General features: G+C 36.0%; 1 protein-coding gene and 1 pseudogene across 2 annotated transcripts; both read left to right on the top strand.

Annotated features, from left to right (window-relative positions):
• The first annotated feature begins 5,886 nt into the window (after nucleotides 1-5,886).
• LOC121986844 lies at nucleotides 5,887-12,962 on the top strand (annotated as a pseudogene).
• A 75-nt stretch (nucleotides 12,963-13,037) lies between these two features.
• Nucleotides 13,038-15,372, top strand: LOC121985066 (transcription factor bHLH78-like). Of its 2 annotated transcripts, none has more exons than XM_042538332.1 (9): nucleotides 13,038-13,265; nucleotides 13,479-14,096; nucleotides 14,160-14,375; nucleotides 14,443-14,508; nucleotides 14,578-14,646; nucleotides 14,715-14,789; nucleotides 14,852-15,034; nucleotides 15,123-15,203; nucleotides 15,293-15,372. In XM_042538332.1, the coding sequence occupies exons 2-9, from the start codon at nucleotides 13,530-13,532 to the stop codon at nucleotides 15,326-15,328; spliced, it is 1,293 nt and encodes a 430-aa protein (XP_042394266.1). In that variant the 5' UTR covers nucleotides 13,038-13,265; nucleotides 13,479-13,529; the 3' UTR covers nucleotides 15,329-15,372. The 2 variants fall into 2 exon arrangements, with proteins under 2 accessions (XP_042394266.1, XP_042394267.1); XM_042538333.1 differs by lacking the exon at nucleotides 13,038-13,265 and having other exon boundaries at nucleotides 13,677-13,815; nucleotides 13,893-14,096.
• Nucleotides 15,373-21,339: the final 5,967 nt, after the last annotated feature.

The following is a 21,339-nucleotide window of genomic DNA, read 5'->3' as shown; positions in this document are numbered from 1 at the left end:
TAAAAAAATTCATTTAAAAATTATTTTAAAATGCGTTTAATATTTCTTTAAAAATTATTTTAAAAATTATTTTAAAATTGTTTTAAAAATTATTTTAAAATTTATTTAAAATTCTTTTAAAAATTCTTTTAAAATTCCTTTAAAAATAATTTTAAAAATTATTTAAAAATTCCTTTACAAATTATTTAAAAATTATTTTAAAAATTCTTTAAAAAATCATTTTAAAAACTTCTTTAAAAAATAATTTAAAAATTCTTTTAAAAATCATTTAAATTTCTTTTAAAAATCATTTAAAATTTCTTTTAAAAATCATTTAAAAATTCTTTAAAAATCATTTAAAATTTATTTTAAAATCATTTTAAAAATTCTTTTAAAAAATCATTTTAAAAAATCATTTAATTTTTTTTTAAAAATCATTTAAAAATTCTTTAAAAATCATTTAAAAATTCTTTAAAAATCATTTAAAATTTCTTTTAAAAATCATTTAAGAACTCTTGTTAAAATCATTTTAAAAATTCTTTTAAAATTCTTTAAAAATCATTTAAAAATTATTTTAAAAATCATTAAAAAAAATTCTTTAAAATTTATTTAAAGAAAAACTTTAAAAATTATTTTAAAAAATTTATTTTAAAAATTCTTTTAAACTTACTTTTTTTAAAAAACTCTTTTAAACTTAAAATTTATTTTTAAAATTCATTTAAACTTAAAATTTATTTTAAAAATTCTTTTAAACTTAAAATTTATTTTTTTTTAAAAAAAAAATCTGTTAAACTTAAAATTCGTTTAAGAAATCGTTTTAAAAAATTCTTTAAATAAAAAAGAAACAATTTTAAAAATTCTTTAAAAATCAATTTTAAAAATTGTTTAAAAATTCACTTTAAAAAAAATTCTTTAAAAATTCTTTTATAAATTATTTTAAAACTTTAAAATTCTTTTAAAATTTATTTTGAAAACTTTAAAAAATTATTTTAAAATCCTTTTAAAAATTCTATTAAAAAAATATATTTAAAATTATTTTAGGAATCTTATTAAAAATTATTTTTAAAAAAATTGTTTAAATTAGTTGAAAAAAATCTTATTTTAAACTTAGAAAGCATTTTAATTAAATTTAAAGTTAAACTAAATCTAAATCCTAATGAAATTATTGGCATTTGATTAACTTCAAACTTGAACTTAAACTTGAAATTTAAAACTCCATTTAAAATTATACTAGATCAAAATTATTTAAAACTTAAATTTTATTAAATAATTAAAATTTGATTAAATAATTAATAAGTAAATAATTAAAGTAAAAACTTCAAACATTAACTGTACTTATGCAATTAATATACTCGATAAACATAAGTATTACTAACACTGAATCCCTTAAACACTTAGGTAGGAAAATGTGTTAAAGCCTTGAAATTATTCCCAAACCTTAGTGTTGACTTTAGAGGGAGTGTTGACTTCATGGGGAGTATTGACGTTAGGGGAGATGTTTTTGAAATCTTTTGACAAATTATTTTTATAAAATATTTTGAAAAACCCTCTCACACTTTATTTGAAAAATATTCTTAAAATATTTTCATAACTTTTTTGATCACTTTGAAAACTATTGTCCAAATTTAGTTATAAAATATATATATATATATATATACTCTATGCTTTTCAAAAATTATTTTGAATTAACATATTTTTGAAAAATTATTTTGTTACTTAGTAAACATTTGAAAAACTTAAATTGACAAGCTCTTCTTAAAATGTTTTTGTGCACAATCATTTTTAAATTTTTTTTGTATTGAAAAATATTTTGAAAACTCACCTTCAAACTTCGTGTTCTTTTAATTTGGATCAAACCCCTAGACACATAGGAAGTTTTACTTGTGGTTAACAAGAAATCCTAAGAATGTGTCAAGTTAAGGGGATCCCTGATTAAAAGACTAAAAGTAATCTTTAAAAAATTACTATTGAAAATCTTTGAAACTAAGTTTGAAAAATTATTTTCATAATCTTTTACAAAATTACTCTTTGCTTTACAAATTTTTGTGAAAACACTTTAAAAAATATTTTAAAAATACACTATCAAAACGTAACTTAAACTCTCAAAAGTCACTTTTGTCACTTAGAAAACTCACTTTCAAAAAGTCTTTCGCACATTGTTGGTGCAAAACCTAATGGAAACTAACCCTTAAGTTCATATCCTTTCGATCCGACTTAGATCCATTTCAGATACCTAAGTCGAGATCGTGACTAGATTTCGGTCTCGAGGATACGGAATCTAATTAATATTTTATTTGATGATAAACTGTGCTAATACTCTATTTTGTAGGATATATATTTACCTCGGACTAACGTTTTCTTGCAGGAAGAAAACTGTTGGAAAACAAGGGTCCGGGCATCCGGAGGCAAATTTTATCCCCCAATGAGCCTCGCCACGTGGAGCATCCTGGTTGGGTCGGCTATGTCATATTCAGGGCGCCCCGAACCTCCTATATAAGGAGGGTAGAGGTTGGAGTCACAAATCAACGAACAATCTGCTCTCCTGTGCTCCTGCGACGCTGCGAAGGCTCTCCGACAAGTTTTGGTTTTCTTATTATTCTCTTATTGTCGGTTTTATTTTCCTTTACTAAAATTCCTATATTGCATTTGTAAATACACTTCGAATTATTAGTAATTGCCCATGGAAAGCACCCTTGCGTGCGGGCCTTGGAGTAGGAGTCACTAAAGGCTCCGAACTAAGTAAATCTTTGTGTTTGCTTTGGTTTGTTTATTTTCCACTACATATCTTGGTTTTTTTAATCGCTATTCACCCCCCCCTCCCTAGCGAAATTCACGATCCAATACCTTTGTTCTATAAAACAGCGTTAGTCCAATAAATAAAATAATAACTTGTAAGACAAATGTTAGTACAATAATAATGAGCAGTATTAATTAGTTCCTGTCCTCCCAGGACTAGAAACTAGTCAAGGTCTCGGCTTAGAGATCCCAAATGGACCTAAACTGGACCGACGTCTACTGTCCCTTCAACCGGAATGCGTCCTCACTTGGTCACTCTCCTCTAGTGACTTACCTTAACTTACCAGTTTGCTAGACATTCGGTTAGCCTGTCGACCTGTCTGGACTTCATGTCAGCTATCTGGTCAGCCTGTTAACCTAGTTGCACTTCTTGCCAAATATCTGGTCAGCCCGTCGACCTATGTGGACTTCGTACCAGCTATTCGATTGACTCTTTGACCTAGCTGGATTTCGTACCAACTATCCGGTCGGCCCATTGACCTAGCTGAATTTTCTGCACACTTAATCAAGTGGTTAAATCACAACAAAACCTAACTTGACTTCCTTGTCATTCATCAAAATCTGAATTAGACCGTTAGTGCAAAACTGCAGGAACACTTTGTCTTCCAAATCTTGTAAGAATTGGCGAGCAAAAGCGAAGAAGAGAGGTGTGTGCAACGGTCACAAAAAACCCTTCTCTAGGGCTTCTTCGGGCGTCGGCTTAATCGCTTAAGGAGATGCTTAAGCAATTACCACGTCAGCAACCTACAGTAACAGTTAGTTTTCAAATCTTAAGAGATTATTCCAATCGCTTAAGCCATGCTGAATCGATTAGCCAAATCGATTCAACAACTCACTATGCTTCATGAAGAACAGTTCTTAAGCGATCGACTTGATCGCTTACCGAGCTTAAGCGATTACCCTAATCGCTTAAGAATTTTGTAATCGATTATCCTAATCGATTATGGTCCTCTCTGTTCGATAGTTATAGGCCCGTAAGAGATTAAGCAACCTTACTTAATCACTTACCAATCTTTCTATTTCCTCATAGAAAGGTTCTTAAGTGATCACCCTGATCGCTTAAGCTCTACTAAATCAATTATCCTAATTGATTTGGCAACCCTAGCTCCTTAATTAGAGTCCTAGAGTTCCTTGCCCAACATTCAGTCAATCGTGACCTGATGGGACTCTTTATTGCATAGCATTCGATCACCCTTGACCTACTGGAACTTCTGCACCACGTGTTCAGTCAATCCTTTAACCCACTTGGACTTTTCTTCTTGTGCCAAGTGTCTGATCAACCTTGACCCACTTAGACTTACCATCTCATGTCAAGTATCCGGTCCTCTATGACCCACTTGAACTTTCTCTCACCAGATGTCTAATTAAACCTTTGACCTACCTAGATTTCCATTGCCTAGCTTTGCTTATCAGGACTTTCACATCTGCCTAGCTTCACTCACTAGGGCTTTTCACCTAGCTTCACTCACCAGGACTTCCATCTGTCTAGCTTCACTCACTAGGACTTCCCTCTGCCTACCTTCACTCACTAAGATTTTCCAACTGTATGACTTTATTCACTGGGACTTTCTATCTGTCTGACTTCACTCACCAAGTGATGTATGTAGATTATATATGTTATTTTGTATTATTTAACACACATCTTTATGTATTCATTGCCTATAATCTATGCTTTTGCACCTTTTATCATGATAATTTTGGTATAATTACTATTTTTGCGTCCAGAGATTTGCTCAGTGTTTGCTTTCACTTTTAGGAGCAGTTTGGAGTGGGGAAAAAAATTCTAAAGACGCAAAAGAAGATCATTTGAAAAAGATCATGACCTAGCCTTGTCTACCTCGTGGAGAGAAAGGCAAAAGGTTGGAGTGCCCAAGTTAAGAGGCGCACACAACAACCATTTCCTGAGGTAAAGTGGACCTGACCATGCTTTGAGGCATGATCAGGAGAGGCTTTAGTCACTGGTCGTGTTAAAAGGCACGGCTAAAGAAGCAGTGAAGACATGGGCCGTGCTAAATGGCATGACCAGAAGGAAAAATTAGTACAAGAAGAGGGTTGGTTGTGCCAAAAGGAACGACTAAGAGCCTGCCCATGCCTTTTACCATAACAGAAATGGACTTATCCATGCTTGAGGCACGGCCATCCTCCAGAAATGCAGGTTTGTAGATTAGGTCGTGCCAAATGGCACGACCTCGAAGGAGAAAACAAAGCAGCCTTTACTCTGGCAGTGCTAAGTGGCATGGCCAAGTTATTTGGATAGAGCCAACTTGGCTCTAGCCGTGCTATAAGGCACAACCAAGAAGCCAAACACAGCTTTGGCCGTGCCAAATGGCATGACCAAGCTAATTTGCTAGAGACAAGTTGGCTCTAGCCGTGTCAAATGGTCAGAAGGCAGTTGGGTTGTGTCTCTAAGCATGCACTTCATCTCCTTGCTAAGGGAGGAAGATCCAAGAAGAGAGAAGACCGAAGATTGAGATTTTACAATACTTAAAATACAACGTTTTTTTTAAAGCGTTGTGTTTTTTTAACAACGCTTTTAGTGAAAAACGTTGTCTATCTCTTTATTTTCTAACTAATAGACAACGTTCTTTTAAAAACCGTTGTCTATTAGTGATTTTGTGGGTCAAAGACAACGCTTTTTGAAAAGCGTTGTCTATTATCAATTTTTTAGTGTCTACGATGTAGTCATCCAGCCCTCCATCAAGATTTGAAGCTATGTGGACCATCAGATCTAAAGATAGAATCAATCTCAAGTTAATCTTAAGTGATATGGACTGCTTATCTCAAGATCTGACGGTTGGATCTTCATCCATCTTCATCACAATATGGACGACCCAGATTAAAGGAGGAGAAAACTTCATTTCCTTTTACCCACATGACGACATAGTGCTGGCGATTCCTCTTCTGTTCGCGACATCTCCTCTCGCGCGGCTAGGGCTTGCGACCTCCCACCGCTGACCGTCTCTTTTTCCTTACCACCGGCCGACAACTCTTTCTTCTCTTCACTGCCATCGGCCGGACCTCCACAGCCCACCCTTCTTCTTGATTCCAGCGGCTCGTGCTCCTAAAGCAAGAATGACTAGACCTCCAGTGCTCTCTGTCTGTCTGTCTCTCTCTCTCTCTCTCTCCATGGCTATTCCGGTAATCGACTTCTCCAAGCTGGAAGGGAAGGAGAGGGCTGAGACTTTGGCTTAGATTGATAATGGATACCAGCAGTGGGGATTCTTCCAGGTCTGTTGTTTATGACTCTGTTAATTAGATTGCTACTGTTTTAATTAGATCAGTTAATTTGGGAATTAATTAATGTTACTAAAAATAATGTTTTTGCAGCGGGTGAACCATGGGATCCCGGTGGAGCTGCTTGAATGCGTGAAGAAGGTGTGCATGGAGTGCAACAGGCATAGAGACGAGACCTTCAAGGCGTCCAGGTCAGTGCAACTCCTCGACCAACTCGTTCGGGAAGAACAAGAGGTCGCTGGAGAAGTAAACAACAACAAGAAGAAGTTGGACAACATGAACTGGGAGGACGTCTTTGTTCTCCAAGACGACAACCAATGGCCATCCCACCCTCTCCAATTCAAGTAATTAATTAATTAATTACTTAATTATATCACACCACCATGAATTTTTCATGACAATTATCATATATGTTACATAAATTGATTGATTTGATGGATCGATTGATCATTAGGGAGACGATGAGGGAGTACATAGTGGAGGTGAAAAAGTTAGTCGAGAAATTGATGGAAACCATGGAAGAGAACCTGGGGCTGGAGAAGGGCACCTTCAAGAACAAGTTCACCGGAAACGGCGAGCACGAGCCATTCTTCACGAGCCGTTCTTGCTTTAGATTTCATTTCATGCTTTAGGTTTCGTTCTATGTTTTACTTCATGTTGTCTTTCATGTTGAGTCATGTTTTATGTGAATGTTAAGTGCTTGTCTTAATTTGACCTCCTATGTTTCAATTTGCACACATTATGATTTCATTGACTCATGCCCATCAAGTGTTTGATTAAATATCTCTTCCATTATATAGGTTTTAGTTGATACAATTTCTTTAGTTTAATTCCATGTAATGCTTGCTAGTTTAGCGATTTATGTTCCCATGATGTTTGTTCTTTATTTGAATGCAATTAGTTTAAGTTTTGTTACATGCTCTAGTTTTCATTTCATTAGATGTTTACTTGATGTGTTTTTACTTTCCATGCTCCAGGTTAGATTGGATCAAAAATCCAGACTACTAACAAGTGAGTTTCCTACTTTCCCTTGCAAATTGTTGACATGCATATATAGTTTGTCATTGGATGATTATCTCATCTATAATAGTTCTTTTAAGAATTCAGTCTGCTCAAATTCTTGTTATCTTGAATTTGTTAGTTCTTTTATTTTTCTAAAAGTTGTGTAAGCATACTGAATTGATTTATATTTTGAATATTATTTTTTCTCCTATTTCATATTTCATGTCTATTATCTGATACTTGAATTTTCTTTGTTCATATATTCTTTTCTTTTCCTACAGAATGAATTTGCATCATTGCTGGAGTTAGTTTTAGCTGACAGAACTTTGATTGAGTCTGTATCTCAACATTGTGAATATATGAACAACTACATAAAACATATACTAGTTATCCTAGTCAGACCTTGCCATGTGGACTACAGAAACAATCTTACTTGTCATCTGTAAGGTATTTACTTTTCCTATGTTTGCCTTTATGTTTAATTGATAGTTTTATTCTAGTTGGCTTTGTTCTGATGCATTAATTTCTTAACTTTTTTTTTTTTAAAATTTACTAGTTATCCTAGTCAGTTTACTCTGTTGAGATTTTGGAAAATTTACATACAGTGTCTTTTCAGATATTTTGAATGGTGAATGAAGGTATTTAGAAACTCTAGCTAAATAGCTCGGATATGGATAATTATAGGAGCAACAACTACATGCTATGTGGCACTGCATCCAAACCCCAAGGGTGTACTGGAAAGTATTTCGACGAAGAACTATTAAGAAGACTTTGGGATTTAAATGAGAAGATGGTTAAAGCCAATGAATAAAGAACATTCAAGTCAAGAGGATAAGTAGCATCTATCAAGATTCTTTAAGTTCATGCAATAAGATGTAGTCGATAGGAGTAATTTTGAGTGTCTCCTAATTAAAATTTCTTTGTATGCAAGTAGTTATGTTTGTTATAGAAGTGTAAGGATGATACTTTCTATATTGACCTTAGTTGTTTATTTAATAATATGTTGTTGATTGAAAAATATTTATTTTTATTTATCTTTTATTTGTCTTTGGTATTAAAAGACAATAGTTTAAACTTCTTATCTTTTACTTAAAAAAACAACGCTTTTTTATGCATTGTGAAACTGTTGTCTTTACTAAAAAAGACAATGCTTTTTATGCATTATCTTTAACAAAGACAATGCTTTTTATGTATTGTCTTTAACAAAGACAACATTTTTTTATGCGTTGTCTTTGTAAAAAATGATAACTCTTTTAAAGCGTTGCAAAAGCGTTGTCTTTGCTACAAACGACAACGCTTTTAAAGCGTTGTCTTTGAGCAGACTTTTAACAACAGTGCTTTTAACAACGCTTTTTCAGCCACATAGACAACACTTTTAAAGCGTTGTTTATTAGCTTTTTGCTTGTAGTGCCTTTAGGTCAAATGCTTGCATCTAGAGACGTTATCTGGGAGATTTGAGGTTGTTCTACTACTCCATCCTCATCGTCACTCCAAGATCTGCATTCAAGGGCTTCACCTGACAACAAAGGATAAGTTTCTTTTCCCCTTCCTTAGGGTTTTGAAATTCTTATGATTTTGAGTTCTTGGATTATAGTTCTTCTAATTATGGAGTAGATTTATATTGTTTTAGGACGTAGGAAGTAATTGTGATGTGCCGATGTTGTAAACTCTATTGAATTGTCAATTTTCTTGTTTGATGAAGTTTGTAGGATACTTGTTTTATTTGATGAAATGTTAGCAAGTTGGCTTTCTTTATGAACATGAATTTATCTATCTAGATTGCATTTCTATATGCGTAGATCTAATTTTTGAGCTAGATATATTGCTGTGTGTCTATATCTGGGCATGAACCTAAATTTTTATTGAATAGATGCATGAATTATTGCCTCTTTTGAGTGTAAGTTCCGATATAACTCGGCATGACTTTAGGATACTTGTTTAACGTTGAATATCTAAGGTAACTATCCTTCTATATAGAACGTAACCTCCTAAGGGAGAACAATTCCATGTAAGGATAAGTCTATCACTTGACCTAGTGGACTTTCCCTAATCATATGCTACGCAATTGACCTACGTAATCTAGAAACATACACCCAGGGGAGGTCTTGTGATAGAAGGTACTCTACTAAAAACCTGGACTCTCTAAGTTACTTCTTCACTTGATAGCATACTTGGTTATTAGCAGGAGAAGTACTCCGATACACCGTCGTAGGATGGTAATCGGCAGTAATTTAGATTGCCCTACAAACATACAAGTGGAGAACTAGGAATGGGCGAATTCATAGCATAACATTGACCATTATAATGAAACCAACAACCCAGAATATCTTCTGAATTAAATACTTCCTCAGTTATCTTTCTTTTCTTTTATTTTCATATCTTAGTTAAAAACCTCAAAACAAACGATTACCGATTCCGTCTAGCTAACTTCGAAGTGCAAAACTAATTAGCATTTGATCTGTAATACCCCAGTTCTGAGATTCTGGTTAAGTATGACTTAAAAGATTAGATGGTACTATCCATATCATCAAGGTGCACCTTCCTTTTTGGAAGCCCAAATTTAAGAACTCCAAAGTTAAGCGTGCTTGGCTTGGAGAAATCTGAGGATGGGTGACCTCCCGGGAAGATTTCCAGGGTGCGTGCGAGTGAGGATAAAGTACGCTGAAAGGACTTCCGGTGGTCTGTGGAGCTAGTCGTCAACCTGATGGGCAATTCTGGTAGTGTTCCCTGTTCAGTCCGGGTGGGGCCCGCCCGGGTTAGGACGTAAAATTTTGGTATTAGAGCGACCTTGCAACCGTGAGTGCGCCTATGGCAGGAGCACCCAGGGCACCACCTAGAGAGGGAGATTCCGAGATTTGTCTGTGGTGTGATTCGTGGTTACACAACGAGGATGTTGCGTCTTTAAGTGGGGGTGATTGTAATGCCCTAGTTCTGAGATTTTGGTTAAGTATGACTTAAAAGGTTAGATGATACTACCCATATCACCAAGGTGCACCTTCCTTTTCGGAAGCTCAAACTTAAGAACTCCAAAGTTAAGCGTGCTTGACTTGGAGAAATCTGAGGATGAGTGACCTCCCGGGGAGATTTCCAAGGTGCGTGCGAGTGAGGACAAAGTACGCTGAAAGGACTTCCGATGGTCTGTGGAGCTAGTTGTCAACCTGATGGGCAATTCTGATAATGTTCCCTGTTCATTTCGGGTGGGGCCCGCCCCGGGCAAGGACGTTACATGATCCTTAATCTTTGTGGGATCGACTTATATAAATTTTATTACTTGATGATGACCATGCGCTTGTGGTTTCACATCACCAAGACCTTCCATCTGCTTAGTTTCACTCACTAGAACTTTCCATCTATCTGACTTCACTCAATAGGACTTTCACATTTGCCTAGCTTAACTCATTATGGATTTTCACCTGCCTTCACTCACTAGGACTTCCCACACCAAGTGTCTGGTCAACACTGATTCACTTGGATTTTCTTCTTCTGCCAATATTTCTGTTGGTCTTGCCCTTGCCTAATCTTCCGTTAGGACTTCCCAGTCAAGTATATGATCAACATTGACTTACTTGACTCTTCTGATCAACCTTTGACCATCAATCTATATATCTCGTCAAACATCAAAATTCAACCATTAAGACTCAAGCTTGAGCCAACTCAAGCTTAGTCAACCTGATCAATTTTGACCTAGGAAAAATTGTACCAACAGTTATAACTTGCATATTCAAAATATGCGGGGATAAGGATATGATGGTGCTAGCAATATGCGTGGTTCTTGAAATGGATTACATGCTCTTTTCTTGAAAGAATGTTCATGTGCATATTATGTACATTGTTTCACTCATCGACTTCAACTACCATTAACTGTAGCTACTGAAATAGAGGTATCCACTTGGTTATTTTTTTTTTACAAAATTGAATTCAATTTGTAATCTCATTAATGCATCTCCTAAATGCTATGCTGAGTTACATTTTGCTCAAAGAATTGAAGTTGCACATATGATAACTACTGGTAAACGTGATATCAGTAGTAGATGTAATCAAATTGACAATTTACTATAACTTGGAAAGACTTTTTAGAGTTCTAATTTTGACTCAATTTAAAGTTGATCACGTTTGTAAACTTGCTGAGAAATTCTATCCTCTTGATTTTGATACACAAGATTTACACCACTTGAAAATACAATTGGATCACTATAAGTATGATGTTGTTGGCCATGAAATATTTCAAAATTTATCAACTATTTCTAAATTATGTTGAAGATTAGTTGAAATAATTAAGCCAGAAACCTATAATTTGATTTACACGTAATTTTTCTCATTTGTTATAGTTTATACATTATAATTATATCATTTACTTATATATTAAATATAATATATTTATTTAATTGATAGGTTAATTCATCTTATTTTAACTCTTCCCGTTTCTACAGCAACAACGGAACGAGCATTTTCAATTATGAAACTTATTAAAATAGTTCTTCATAACAAAATAGAAGAAGAGTTTTTAATATATTTTATGATCATCTACATTTAACGGGAGTTGGTTAAAAAAATTGATAATAATATAATAATTAATAAGTTTAATTCTTAGAAGAATCGAATAGTAACTTCAATAGTAATTTCCGTATTAAATATTTTTATTTTATAATTTTAAAAAAATTAATAATCATATTTTTATTTATATTTTTAAATTATTTAACTTATTATATCTCCATAATTAATCCTAGATAAATTTAGATTTCCACTGCGCCCCTACCCACTTGGCTATGTGGACCCACGTCCGCTCCACTTGGCCACATAGGAATAATGCACATGGCATGATCAGTTGACAATTCGACAACTATACTCATAATCTTACACGATCGTCGTACCTGATCTCGATGGTAGTGGTAGGAAGGAGTGCTCTCCTACTGTGATGCAAAAGGCGATAACGTTCTCATATCAGGCGCCCACCCTAAGGTCTTGTGGATAGTGAGCGGCCTCTAATATGGGATGAACTTATTCCCTTTCCCAAGGGATTCAAACCTTGCTTCTATAATCCGTCGGGACATCGATGCTCTCTCACTGGTATTACCATGCAAGGAGTATGTTAGCAGAGCAGCCAACTCTATTGGTCAGAACCCACGAAGAAGATAGTGAAGCGGGAAGAAGGAGAACAACCGCAACACTACTAATTATGCAACTTTCACCGTTAACATAAAATCAGATTTATAATCAAGGTATGCTTGCCAAAACTATACTAATTACAGTGTCAATCAGTAGAAAAGAGAGAGAGAGAGAGCGCAAAATGACACTAATATAATATCACAAGTCTACTATCTATTGGTTCAATCGATTAACTAATGAATTGAGAATGAAAAAATCTTGTGCCTTCTTATAAACGAAAGTATACGATGCGTATTGGTAAATAGAATATCTAAGAAAGTTGCTAGCTCGGATGAAGAAGATGCCACCAATATCATTTCAGTAAATTTTCAAAGAAAAAGATTGATGAGTACCTAAAATTCCAATAAAAAGTCCTTTCTAATTTAATAAATAGTTCAGTATGTACAGGAAGTTGTCAATTAGTGGAATGGCACTTTGCATGTGGTGCGCAGCAACGATCCCAAGCTACTGCATGCCATTACAATAAGATAAACACGAGCAAACTGGTTCTCAACTCATCAGCTGCTTGTCATTTGATGTCATGCAAGGAAGGAGGAGTTGTCAACCTCCATTTTTGCATGCTTAAAGCTCATCACAAGCAAGGTCCGTACCACTCTGTGTTCTTCCAGCTCCTGATTTCACCAGCCAAAGCAACGAGGAGACAGTGGCTTCATCTGATATCCGAACGCACTGGTTACTGGTTACTGGTTAACTGGAAAGATTATGATACATGGAATGGAACGGTGGTGCATGAAAGGGAGCTGCAGGCTGCACATCAGTCGCCCATGGACTTGTGGGCAGTGTGACACGACCACCAAGTGCTGACCCTTTTGTCTTTTTCCTTTTCCCTTTCTTTTAAATAATTGGGGACCTTCCTTTGCCTTCATCTTTAAGGGAAGCTCAAACCCAATACCCCACATCTTTCCCTGATCCATCGTCCATATCCTCTCTCTCTCTCTCTCTCTCTCTCTCTCAGGCTGTGCAGTGTCCAATTGTCTCGTGTGGATGTGAAGACAGAGACAACAAGTAGTTCAGTTTCATCTTCCCTTACCTTCCCTTCCCTGTTGCACAAACTGCCCACCTTCAATGTGTGAAGACAAGGCCAACAAGTGAGTTTGGTTTGGTTTCATCTTCCCTTACCTTCCCTTCTGTGTTCAATCCCTCTTTTCTCCTCCTTTCCGCCTTTGTTGCTTCTCTTTTGTTCTCGATTTCCTGGAAAGTTCCCACCTTTCTGGGGTTTTCGACCTGGGGCGAAGTTTTCAGCTGTGCTCTCGAAAAGATTCCTACTTTACCAACTGAGATCACTAGATTTTCTGTTTTAGGGTTTAAGGTCGATAAAGGCCGGATCTTTGGGTGTTTCTGACCGGGAAGAGATGAGTTCATGGTCGTCGGACCGTTTGCCGCAGTGCTTCCCTAACTTTAAGTGGAGTCGTTCCGTGGATCCTGCCGGTCAGTTTGGATCGGTGCTGGGGTCCTTAATGTCGTCGCAGTCGCCTAGTTTGGGCTTCGGCTTCGGTAAGCCCGGGCTAGGGTTGCAGAGAGCGGCCATTCCAAATGAGTTCGATTCGTCGAAGCTAGGTCAGTTGACTGCCGCAAGCGACCTGGCGCCGGGCTTTTCGGAGAGGGCAGCTAGGGTTTTCAGATTTGAAGGCGAGAACGGTTTGCGTTCCAGCGATTTTGAGCTAAATTCAACAATTAGTCAATCTCTGATGGCTAATGGTTTCCAACTTGAGCAGTTGGAGAGCAATAGCCAAACTCCAGGGCCAAAAGGCATGAAATTGGAGATGAAAACTGCTGAATTAGGGATTTGCAGAGAAGAAACCTCCATGTCTGATACAATATCTGCAAGTAGAGAAGCAAGCTTAGGAGGCCATGGAGGGAGCAATGCAAGGAAGAGGAAAGCTCGCCCGAAGAGCAAAGAAAAGGAAGCTGTTTCTATGGTATGCAAATTATGCTTCAACTTTTGTCCATGTAGCTTATAGACTTAAAGATTTAAACTTCAGGTGGCAGATGAAGAAGATTGCTTCTCAAAGAGACATCGGCAAACCGAGAACAATGCGGAGATTGGCAATGCATCAGTCCGACGAAAGATAGAGCAAAGTAATGATCCAGGGAATGATGAACACAAGCTGGGCAAGCCCTCTGATCCTCCCAAGGATTACATCCATGTCAGGGCGAGAAGAGGCCAAGCGACCGATAGCCATAGTCTAGCTGAAAGAGTGCGTGATGAATTTTTTTTTTCTCTCAATCCAACTGTTTGTTGAATTGGTTTCCTGTGATGTATAGGTGCGAAGAGAGAAGATCAGTCAAAGAATGAAGTTACTGCAAGATCTTGTGCCTGGCTGCAGCAAAGTAAATTAACACTTACTCTTGATGCAGAGTGTTCCATATGATTTACTAATCTGTTTTGTTCTTCTCTAGGTAACTGGCAAAGCCGTCATGCTCGACGAGATTATAAACTATGTGCAATCGTTGCAACGCCAAGTCGAGGTAGAAAGACTTTTCAAATTTCCTTCAATTTTGTTCTTTTTGGTCTAACCTGTTATTCCTTCTTGTAGTTTCTTTCGATGAAGTTGGCCACTGTAAATCCAGATATAGATTTCAACAACTTGATGAATCTCCAACCAAAACATGTAAGATCGGTTGCCTTAGTCATTGGTCACCTATGAAACTTCTGATAGTAAAAAACTTTCAGATGATTCAAATTTTTGGCGCCGCACCAAGTTCAGTTTATCCATTTGAGATGATGCCTCAACAAAGCAACCCACTCGCTTGTATCGTGACTGATAGAATGAATTTGCACAGCTCAATCAACACATTAGACTTCAATGCACATCATCAGCCTTGCATTAATGGATATGAAAACATTTCATCTCAGGTATAATTCGTCTCGGAAGTTCATTGATTGCGAGCTTCAAGAACACTATGTATGTTTAAGTCTTACATAGGCGATTTCGATTTTTCAGTTAGGTGCTTTCTGGGAGGACGACTTCCAGAGTGTTGTTCAGATTGGCATAGGGCAAAGCCAGGAAATTGTTTCATCTATGGTGGGACCGACGATCTCAAGAACAAGTTTTTGGTTAAACTCGATGAATGAATTCCTCATTACTGACTTCAAATTCTTATTTCAATGTAGGGATACTCACCACTGCTGCCCCGAAATGAAAACTGAGCTCTAAACAACCAGGATTCCAGTAGAAAGATCCAGCTTTATATTCAGCCAAAATATTTTTCTCTATACTCTCTCTATCTTATTTCGATAAATGTAAGATCGTAATACTTCCATAATGTGGTCCAAATATTTTTAAGTGCCACATTTGTGATGTAAGATAACAGAGGAAGAGCAGATTTCATTATATTAATTTGCTTTTACTATACAAATTAAATTCTGCCCATAAACTTGAGAAAATTTATGGTGGTCCGAAGATATGTGTTTTTAGAAAATTGTGATACAGGATGCGCCTATGTGGTCCATTCCAAATTCGGGCCACCCCAAATTAGCTCAGTCACCTGAGTCCGAGTGCCCTGTCTCTCGGTCGGAAGTTGAGGATTCGAGAATTTGAATTTGAGTACATGTGGATCTTATTGCGGAATAAGACTTGCAATAACGGAAAGTTACAAAGGGGGGTGACGCCCTTTGATGCAGTTCGGATCTCTGGGTCCTGAACCCCTATCTCTCTAAATGATACACTTTTAAATTTATATTTACAGTCTAAATTCCGAATTTAACTTACAGTCTAAATTCCGGCAAAAAATGTTACGTTGAATATACTTAAGTTTAAAACAGCATCAATTTAAATATACTTAAGTTTAAAACAGCATCAATTTATAAAAGAAAACACAAATTCAATGAAGTTTTCAAATTTCTATAAAAAAAAACTAAAAACAACTCCTAACATTTATAAAATATCTATATTTTATTGATGCTATACTGAACCTACTTAAGTTTAAAATAATACTAATTTATCATTTTAACAACATCCGAAGTGTGTCGTTTTGATAAGGAACCAAAAGGAGATTAAAGATTCGGGATCAGAGATCCAAACTGCCTTTGATGAGGCGTGTCTCTTGGGAAAACATCATCTCTCACACTTTTTTTTTTTTTTAATCCTGTATCCAAAAATGACTAATACTAAAGATTATTGATTTATCCCATAAAAATTTTTCATTGGCTGTAAGGATAAATCCAGAAATACAAATTGCTCGTGGCTCTGGAGCCAAGCGCCAATGTCCCAGAATTGTCTTCCTACAAGAGCAAATTAATTCCATAGTGCGCTGCAACTAGAAATTGACATGTGGATGCATAGTTAACTATGAAATCACTTTGCCATTCCACGAGGAGCCTCGCATCTCTTAAGGGAGGTGATGTTATTCTTTATTTTTCTCTAATTTTTATTATATTAGTTTGGAGTAATCATGTGGTAAAAAGTAATTCACTCGCTCCTAATACTCCCGTTAATATGTCCTTAGTCCAATATAGAGGAGATAAATCATGAATTTTACTAACCATTAATACAGATAGTAAAACATGGGAGGAGGCATACTTAAATACATCAAATTTTGATTCTAAAATTTTATATGATAATATAATCAAAAAATTTCATATGATAATATTTTATGTCTTAATTACTGTATCGTTCTGAAGAGAATTATTTTGAAACAATCATGTGACAAAAAGACAAGATCGTTCGCCCAGCACCCCGCCGCACCCGACCCTATTTTGAAGCAATCATGAAGACTGAGATATCGGAGAGATATTGAGATATCATAGAGATATTGTATTCTTCTTCCGAGAGTCAATTAGATAACGAGAAGAAAGCTTCGACGTCATCGCTCCGTTGCACGAGGTAGATTTCTAGATTTCTACAGCAACACTCTGATTCATGTTTTGACCTTTTAAAGACTAATCTTTAAGATGACTATACGAGACTACTATTACATCCTCGATACTCTTCCTGGATACATTCCGAAAATCCTGTCATATCAGCATCACTATATTGGAAGGATATGATCGAGTAAGCATCAAAGTGACCACAAAACAAAAACAAAACAAAACAGAATTCCATCTCACAAAAGTGCAAAACAGAGGACAATTTGTTTGGAGCAATAATAATAATTTTGGCGGTGACAGTCGAACAGTCCTAACAGAGTTCATTGACCAGGCTGTCATGATTTGCCCCCTCACATTCCCTGTCTCAACAATCAGATATTATCATTGCTTTCACCTGCAGTGTCCAAGTGCTCTCCAGCTGCGTCTACAACTTGTGGGTTGGCATCGCCATCCAGACCCTTCCTTCTTGCTGCTCTGCTTTCCTCTGCTTACTGAGGAACAGTGTGATTGCCTGTCAGTGGTTAGGTTGGCGGTTGCTTTCAGAACAGTTTGGCTTGTGCATGAAGATGAAGCATCGCCAATCAATTTACATGCTTTCGCAGAAAGATTTCGTATGGAATGATGACAGCCAAATCCTCACACTACGATGTCTGAGAGATGATGGTCCACAAGGGCATTGATTTCAGACAAAGCCTTAAAGTGTGTGTCTGAATCATGGATTATAGTTGGCATGATAAGAGCCTTAGCATGTTGGATTTCCTCATGGTTTGCAAAGAGCAGAGTAGGTTGGTTGGGATGTCTGAATTGGCATTTCCATTTCAAAGGAGATATGCAGCATTTGTCTCGATCTACTTCAAGGGGCGAGAAACAGCATGTTAGTGTGGACCATTCTCCCTTGTTGAAGCTGTCTATGACTTCGATATCCCTGCTCTTGTTGCTTTGGATGGATGAGAGTTCCTACCAACCTCAAGTTCTAGGATAAATGGATAAGCCATTTCTGAAATTCTATAGGCTATTCAGTCGGTTGAACTCTCTTTAGTCGAGTGCCCAATCAACTCCCAAACAGATCAGAGCAATTATTCTGCACAAGGAAGACATTCAATCGATTACCTAGTAGTATAACTTAATCACTGAAGTTACCCTCAATCGAACTCAACTCCAAACAAAAACCTTGGGTCGTCTTTATAATTGACTACATACATAAAAAGATTGGTATTATTTTCTAGTCGATTGGATCATCAAGTTCTTGATAAGTCTTTGCTTCAGTTAAACTCATTTAAAACTAAAATATAAGTATCAGAGCTTCTCGATCATGCCATTAACCTCGACTTACGATACATCATTAACTGCCAAATATCTAATCACTCGATCTGGACCTAATTGAACTTCTTCCCACCACTATACTCTTCTCTAATTTGTCATATATTCTAAGCTTGCATATTTAACAAAATTAATCAATAAAAAATATTAATTTAATTTAAACTTTTTATTAAAACATCAAAATCACCGGTGGAACCAGATGGAACTCGATAATCAATAATGGTCTGTAGCGATGAGAGGTGTAATGGTGCTTGGAAAATGCTCTAAATCTTCCAAAATATTGGAGTGACTTGATTTTAAATATTAATAAATTAAAAATGTTATGTTGCACATCTATTATATTCTTGAGCAACTAGTGTTATTTTTAGATTTTTTTAAGAGTTAAGATATAGTATTTAGGTTACAAGAAGTAAAATTCTTTTTTTTAAAAAAATTAACACCAGATGCTTACACAATGAATGTGCAACATATCATTCCTCTGTATACATATATAATTCTATGCAAATTTAACGCTATCATACATGGTTTATCTCAAATCACAAACTAAAAATTGAATGCGTTAACCAAGATTAAAAGTATTCACGACCTAATCTTTATTTTTAGAAATCAAGTATATATTTCTATTTTTTGGTCAAATTAAGTGTCCTTTCAATATTGTTAACTATAATTTAATGGATTTATTGAATCAAACTCCAAATAGCATCTGCTCAGAAATAGGGTGAATGAATCAAACTCGAAATAGTATCTGCCCAGAAATAGGGTGGATGATAAGCTAGGGATATGACTTCAGTGTTGAGGCAGTGAAGACTTCGCGTAGATTTGTTAGCTCGAAGATGACTCCTCGCGTGTCCTGAAAGCAACAGAATGCCAGTACCAGGCCGGAAAGAGGTTCCCAGCGTTGGTCCTTTGACGCTCAAGTTAGTCTCTAACGATCTCAAGCAGTATCAAAAAGTGGCTAAAGGATGCAGAAACCCAAATAGCGCATACCTTCTCTTGTAGTTGGTAATCCTCTTTTATAGTGTCATTATATTATGTGTGCACGTTTCCCCAAGCATGCACAAACTTTTCCAAATGTCCTATGACAAGACAAGGTGAAAAGAGTACCTGACACCATTCCTTAAGCGACCCCACAATCTTCTGATGTAACAACCTGGAAGCTTCTAAAGTACAATCGCCTACTGGACATGTACTGCTGTCAGCGACACAAATGTTGGAGTGTATACTGAAAGCCTAAGCTTTGTAAACATTCATTATGAATAAAGAATCACATTTGGTTAAATTGTCTACATTTAGTTGTAGTTGTTCAATTAATTTATATTGTAGATAACATAGTATGTGGTGTCACATGCAGAAGATAATGTTATCAGTACCTTATAAATTATAAACAGTAGCTCACGACCAAAATGGAAAGGAACAAACCATTAGAAGGTCGTAGTGTAATTAGGTATTAGTTTATCTTGACTATATAATTACACTAGTACACTCAGAGTGTATTGAGTAAGACCATTTGAGCTCGTTTCTTTTATACTGACTTTATAAAAGAACAACGACCTCAGTTATTATGGAAGTGTATGCTCTTAATCCTAATATAATAACAAGCACATATATTTGATATTTATTTCTTTAATTTATCAATGGGTGAGATTTAGTTCGATGAATCAATAAACCCGATAAGTTGGGAAATGATATCACTTATAGTGTGTGTTGTTGATTATAGAAGGAAACTGTGTCCTAGAGATACTAGGTTGATAATGTCCTCAAGAGGAGCTCATAAGGATTGTCATGTTAAACCCTGCAGGTAGACTTAGTCCGACATGATGATAAGGTTGAGTGGTACTACTCTTGGACTAAGATATTAATTAAATGAGTTGTCAGTAACTCACTTAATTAGTGGACATTCGATATCTTAAACACAGGGAGACTAACACACTCATAATAAGAAGGAGCCCAAAAATGTAATTTGGGATTGGTGCGGTAGTTCAATAATAGTTCTCTAGTGGAATGAATTATTATTGATAAAATTAAGTTGTGTGTTCGGGGCGAACACGGGATGCTTAATTTTATCGGGAGACCAAAACCAATTCCTCCTCTCGGTCCCTATCGCAGCCTCTTATTTATAGAGTACTATACCCACCTTCTATACCCACCAATAAGGGGCCGACCAAGCTAGCTTGGGAACCAAGCTAGGGCCGGCCTAGGTATAAGATTGGGTGGTCGGCCCTAGCTTGAACCCAAGCTAGTGGGGGCCGGCCAAATTAAATTAAAAAAGAAATTTAATTTTAATTTTTATTATGTGGAAGATATAATTTATTAAATAGATTTAAAATTAAAATATCTCTCTTGTAAAAGATCTACAATAGATTAAAGAAAGAGATTAGATCTCTTTCCTTATTTGTAGATTGGTGAGATATTTTATTTTCTCTTTAAAAATTATTCACATGTTGTAAAATTAAAATTATGGAAATTTCTTTTTATCAACCATGAAGAGATTTTTGAAGAGAAATTTTAATTTTAAAATTTCCGGAAACAAATTAGGAAGTTTTAATTGTTGATTGAAACTTGTCCAATTTGTTCTTCATGATGTGGCCGGCCACTTGAATTTAATTGGGGAAACTTTATTTTATTTTTCTCAATTAAATCATGTCAAGGAAATTAAGGAAATTTTATTGTAATTAAATTTCCTAATTTGCCTAGGCCAAGGAATATAAAAGAAGGGGTGAGGGTGCCTTCACAGAGACACAACCTCTATTTTATTTCTCTCCCTCTTTTGTTCCTTGGTGTGGCCGGCCATCCTTTCCCTCTCTTCTTCTTGTGGTGGCCGAACCCCTCTCTTTCCTTGGAGCTCTTGTGGTGGCCGGATACTACTTGGAGAAGAAGAAGAAGAAGGAGAGGAAGCATCTCTTGGAGCTTGGTTAGTGTTTTGATTTTCTTCCTTGGTGAAGCTTTTTCCTTTGTGGCCGAACCTAGCTAGGAGGAGAAGAAGGTGGTTGGTGGTTTCTCATCTCGGAAGATCGTTGCCCACACAACGTCCG

The sequence above is a fragment of the Zingiber officinale genome, chromosome 5B (assembly GCF_018446385.1).
Source record: "Zingiber officinale cultivar Zhangliang chromosome 5B, Zo_v1.1, whole genome shotgun sequence".
NCBI lineage: Eukaryota > Viridiplantae > Streptophyta > Magnoliopsida > Zingiberales > Zingiberaceae > Zingiber > Zingiber officinale.
The sequence above is the reverse complement of the archived record's forward strand: the minus strand, read 5'-3'. Positions and strand labels throughout refer to the sequence as shown.